General features: G+C 56.0%; 2 protein-coding genes across 2 annotated transcripts in view; one reads left to right on the plus strand and one right to left on the minus strand.

The window, feature by feature from the left end:
- Positions 1-439, plus strand: part of LOC120505249 (elastin-like) — a 6,640-nt gene extending 6,201 nt beyond the window's left edge. Inside the window, exon 6 of the mRNA XM_039715560.1 lies at positions 248-439. Within this exon, the coding sequence (XP_039571494.1) occupies positions 248-439 (192 nt within the window). The remainder of the gene's footprint in view (positions 1-247) is intronic.
- A 2,390-nt stretch (positions 440-2,829) lies between these two features.
- Positions 2,830-5,043, minus strand: part of LOC120505250 (neuroblast differentiation-associated protein AHNAK-like) — a gene marked incomplete at its 5' end in the record, with an annotated part of 13,149 nt that continues 10,935 nt past the window's right edge. The window contains 1 exon segment of the mRNA XM_039715562.1: positions 2,830-4,950. Within this exon segment, the coding sequence (XP_039571496.1) occupies positions 3,216-4,950 (1,735 nt within the window).

Genomic DNA, 5,043 nt, shown 5'->3' on the forward strand with positions numbered 1-5,043 from the left:
TGGTGAGGTTGAGGTGACCTTGGGGGCCTTGGGGGGGTCTTGGTGACCATGGGGTGGCCACGGGGGCTGGGGGTGCTGGTCTGGGGGAGTCTGGGGGGTCTGGGGTGGTCTTTGGGGTCTCTGGGTGTCTGGGGGTGCTCTGGGGGGGATCCATGGATGGTACAGGGGGTCCCTGGTGTCTCTGGGGGGTCCCTGGGGTCTCTGGGGGGTCTCTGGGGGTCCCGTTGTGACCCCCCGTGCCCCCCAGGCCTGCGAGCTGCACGTGGCCGGGTTCCGCTTCGCGGTGCTGGACGGGGCCTTCGTCACCCACCGGGGCTGGAAGGAGCCGGGCGGGTTCCACCGGGGCCGCGAGGCCGAGCTGGGCCGGAACCGGCGCCGCTACCGGGAATTCAGGGAGGGGCTGAGACTGAGGTACCCGGGGACTGCCCGGCACTGCTGAGACACACCTGGGACACGCCTGGGACACACCTGGGACACGCCTGGGACACGCCTGGGACACACCTGGGACACACCTGGGACACGCCTGGGACACGCCTGGGACACGCCTGGGACACACCTGGGACACACCTGGGACACACCTGGGACAGCTGAGACAGCTGGGACACACCTGGGACAGAGCTGGGAGAGCTGGGAACCCCTCAGTGGACACCTGAGACATCGTGGAACGTCCCAGCGGGCACCTGGGGGCACCTGAGGACCCTGCAGCGGACGTTTGGGGACACCTGGCACAGCTGGGACACCTGAAGACCCCCCAATGGACGTTTGGGGACACCTGGGGACCCTCCCTGGACACCTGGATGCCCCCTGGATGTGGGCGTGACCGTCCCTCAGTAAATTTGGCCACCTACCCATGATGCCTCTGTGCGAGTGACGTCATGGGGGCGGGGCGAGCAGCTGCCTCCAGTACGGACCAGTAGCGCCCAGTACGGACCAGTAGCGCCCAGTACGGACCAGTAAGGCCCAGGGCAGGAGGCGGAGACCCCGCCCAGGTTGTTTACCATAGCGAACTACAGCTCCCAGCATGCATCGGGCACCAAGATGGCCGAACTTCCGCTCCTACGAGGCCTTAGAAACAACATGGCCGCCAAGCAGCTTCCGGTTTTGCCTTTGAATTTGAACTACAGTTCCCATCATGCACCAGACGCACGTGGCCGGAAGTGGTGGACATTCATGGGACTACAGCACCCATCGTGCACCAGGGCAAACATGGCCGACTTCCGGTCTCGCCTCTCACTCAACAGGGCGGGAAGGCGCAGCAGCGCCCCCTGGTGGGCGGGAGGACCAAATTGGTTTTTGGTTTTTGTTTTTTTTTTTTTTTTTAATTCGAGACGGGGGGAGGGGACAGGACCCCCATTTCTGGGGGGGTTTGTGACCCCCAAATCCAGCGGGAGGATCCAATTTGAGGGAAAAACCCCAAATGGGGAGCCGGAAAAATGACCCAGAAGGCTCCAAAGTCGCGGTTAATAAAGGATTTTATTTGCATTTTCCACCCTGGTTTTTCTCCCGTTAATTCGCGTTAAAGTGCTGCAAAGGGAAAAGGTTTCTTCCGTTTCCTGGGGATTTTTTTTTTTATTATTTTTTAAAAATTTAATTTATTTCAACTTCCCCAAAATCCTCACCAACAAAACTTTATCCCGGACGCCCGACGCACCTTTGAAACTTTGGGGCTAAACGAGAGGGAAACGGGGGCTTTTATCAAATTATGATACAAAGGATGTAACAAAACCCACAAAAAACAGATAAAAAAAGGAAAATAAAATTTAAAAAGTTCAAACTGAGGGGGAAAGGCCTCGGGACGGCTCCGGGCTGGCTCCGTGCCCCGGAGTCATTCGAGCTCCGGGTCTTGTGCTCGGATTGAATTTCCCAGCTCAGGGGACGCTGCTCCGTCCAGAGGTCACGGTTGTGTTCTTTGGTTTGTCTTCAGTCATAAATCCACGGATTTCAGTTTATTTTGTTAATAAACCCACGGCTTTGGTTTACTTCTGTTAGTAAATCCATGGTCTTGGTTTGGTTTAGTAATAAATCCATGGGTTTGGTTAATTTTATGAATAAATCCTTTTTTTTTGTTTATTCTGCTGAATAAATTCATATTTTTTGGTTTATTCTGCTCAACAAATCCACATTTTTTGTTTATTTCTTTCACTAAATCCATTTATTTTTAATTGTCTCCCTTTTCTTTGGTTTATTTTCTCAACAGACCAAATTTTGTCTCTGTTAATTCTTTTAATTTATTTTTATATTAATTTCTTCAATAAATTTTTTTAATGAATCCACATTTTTACTTTGGTTTGTTTTTGCTAATTCCACTTTATTTGTTTTCATTTTTTAGTAAATGCATATTTTTGTTTTGGTTTTTAATATATCCACAGCTTTGGTTAGGTTTTTTTTTTATAAATCCACAGTTTTGGTTGTTTTTTTATATAAAAAATCTATGTATTTTTAATAAAAAAAAATTTACAGTTTTGGTTTCATTTCTTTTACAAACCAAAAAAACCCCAAAATTTTGAATAAATCCATTGACCCAGCAGAGCCTGAAGCCCCACAGGGAAAAAAAAAAAAATTAAAAATGAGGGGAAAAAAAAACCAAAAAGACAAAAAAAAAATTTCCACGAACCAAACACTGAAAATATTTCAGGGGGGGAAGGAGGGGAAAAAAAACAGGGGACACAAAATAAACCCCAATAAAAATATCAAAAAAAAAAAGATAAATTGGGAGAGAAGAAGTTAAAGCTCTCAGCACGGGGGGGACCCCAGAATTGGGGGGGAGGACCCCAAAACTGGGGGGAGGGACCCCCAACCCCTCCCATTAGGGAAAAAAAAAAAAAAAACAACAAAAAGACAAAAAAAAAATCCACGAACCAAACACTGAAAATATTTGGGGGGGGGAAGGAGGGGAAAAAAAACAGGGGACACAAAATAAACCCCAATAAAAATATCAAAAAAAAAAGATAAATTGGGAGAGAAGAAGTTAAAGCTCTCAGCACGGGGGGGACCCCAAAATTGGGGGGGAGGACCCCAAAACTGGGGGGAGGGACCCCCAACCCCTCCCCCACTCTGTACACGCGGGGGTCCCTCGGTCCAGGCCTATGTACAGCCCCCCTGGCGGTCACTCTGTGGCCACCCTGGCGGTCATTCTGACCACCCTGGCGGTCACTCTGTGGCCACCATGGCGGTCACTCTGGCCACCCTGGCGGTCACTCTGACCACCCTGGCGGTCACTCCTTGCGCTTGGCCACGGCCAGCTCCAGGCCGGGCAGGCGGATGGCGGCGCGGGCGACGCCCTCGGAGGAGGACGAGGAGGACAGGCGGGACTTGGGGGACCCCGGCGCCTGCCCCCCGTCCTCGGGGCCGGCCGTCACCTCGTAGCAGCCCTTGGCCTTGGAGCCGATGCCCCCGAAGGTCCCGAACTTGCCCTTGGGCTGCCGGGCGCCGTCGGGCTCGGCCGCGTGCTCGTCGCTGAAGGACGACGAGCGCGCCCGCGGCTTCTTGCTGCGGAACAGCGAGAACTTGGCCTTGGCCGCCGGCGCCTCGGCCTCCGGCTCGCCCTCGGCCGGGCCCAGGCTCGCCTTGGAGCTCTTGAGGTCGCCCTTGGAGCCGGACACGGAGCCGGACGCCGCCTCGGGGGAGCCCGGGGCGCCGGCCCGGCCTTTCTGCTTGGAGAAGTTGAACTTGGGCATCTTGAGCTTGGATTTCTTCAGCCGCGCCTCGGCCTCGTCCGGCTCCGGCTCGGCCGCGTCGGCGCCGGGGAAGTCGACGTCCACCCCGACCTCGCGGCCCTTGGCCTCGGGCTCGGAGAAGACGAATTTGGGCATGCGCAGCTTGGGGAAGGACACCTTGACCTGGCCGCCCTCGGCGCCCAGCTTGGGGCAGGAGGCGTGGAAGGTTCCGGAAGCGGCGCTGACCGACGGCGGCGTCGCCTCGGCGCCGCCTTTGACCTTCGGCCCTTTCACGTTGACGTTCAACCCCGAGCTGGACACTTCCAGGGCCGGAGCCTCCAGGTGGACGCCCACCCCTCCATGGGGGGCTTCCACGCTGACCTTTGACCCTTTGATGTCGCCGGCCGCGTCCACGTTTGGTCCTTTCAGCCTCAGGTCGGCGTCCGGCGCGGAGAATTTCGGCCCTTTCAGCTCCACCTCGGGGCCTTCTAGCCCCAAAGCCGAGCCCTTCAGCCCCGCCTTGGCCTGGGGGCCCTCCAGGGCGACCCCCGCGTCCCCCCCGTCCGCGCCGGGGCTGGAGATGCTGAACTGGGGCAGCTTCAGCGACGGGAGCTTGATGGTGCCCCCCAAAATTTCCAAGCCGGACTCGTCTGCCGACACCTGGGGGGGTTTGACGCCGACGTCTCCTTTCAACTTTGGTCCTTTCGCGTTGACATCCAAATCCAGGCCGGAGACGTCCAGCGAGGGCCCCTTGAGGTCCAGGGTGGCCCCCGGGGACTGGACGGAGCAGGGGACGCCCCCCTGGACCTCCAGCGTCGGGGCCTTCACCGTGGGCAGCTTCACCTTGCCCCCGAGGCCGCCGAGGTCCAGGCCGGGCGCGTCCACAGAGCCCGAAATGTCCAAATCTCCCTTTAATTTTGGTCCTTTCAGGTTCCCCTCCAGCTCGGGTCTGGAGATTTGGGGCCCTTTGAGCTTCACGTCCACCTCCGAGCTCACGTCCGGCATTTCCAGCCCCAAACCCGTTTTCCCCCCCTTGGGCCATCCCAGGTTCACCTCGGGACCTTCCAGTTGTGCTCCGGCCATGCCAACTTCACCTTTCACTTTTGGTCCTTTCACGCCGACGTCCGGCGCCGCGGCCGAGGGGACGGTGACGTCGATCCCGGGGGCGCCCTTCAGCTCCCCCCCGATTTTCACCTCCCCCGCGCCCACCTGGACCCCGGGGAGTTTGAATTTGGGGCTTTTCAGGTTCACCTCAGGACCTTCAAGATCAATAAATCCATTGACCCAGCAGAGCCTGAAGCCCCACAGGGAAAAAAAAAAATTAAAAATTAGGGAAAAAAAAAAAAAAAAAAAAAAAAAAAAAAAAAAAAAATCCCCAAACAAAAAA

Source organism: Passer montanus, unplaced genomic scaffold (genome assembly GCF_014805655.1).
Source record: "Passer montanus isolate IOZ18808 unplaced genomic scaffold, ASM1480565v1 scaffold338, whole genome shotgun sequence".
Taxonomy (NCBI): Eukaryota; Metazoa; Chordata; class Aves; order Passeriformes; family Passeridae; genus Passer; species Passer montanus.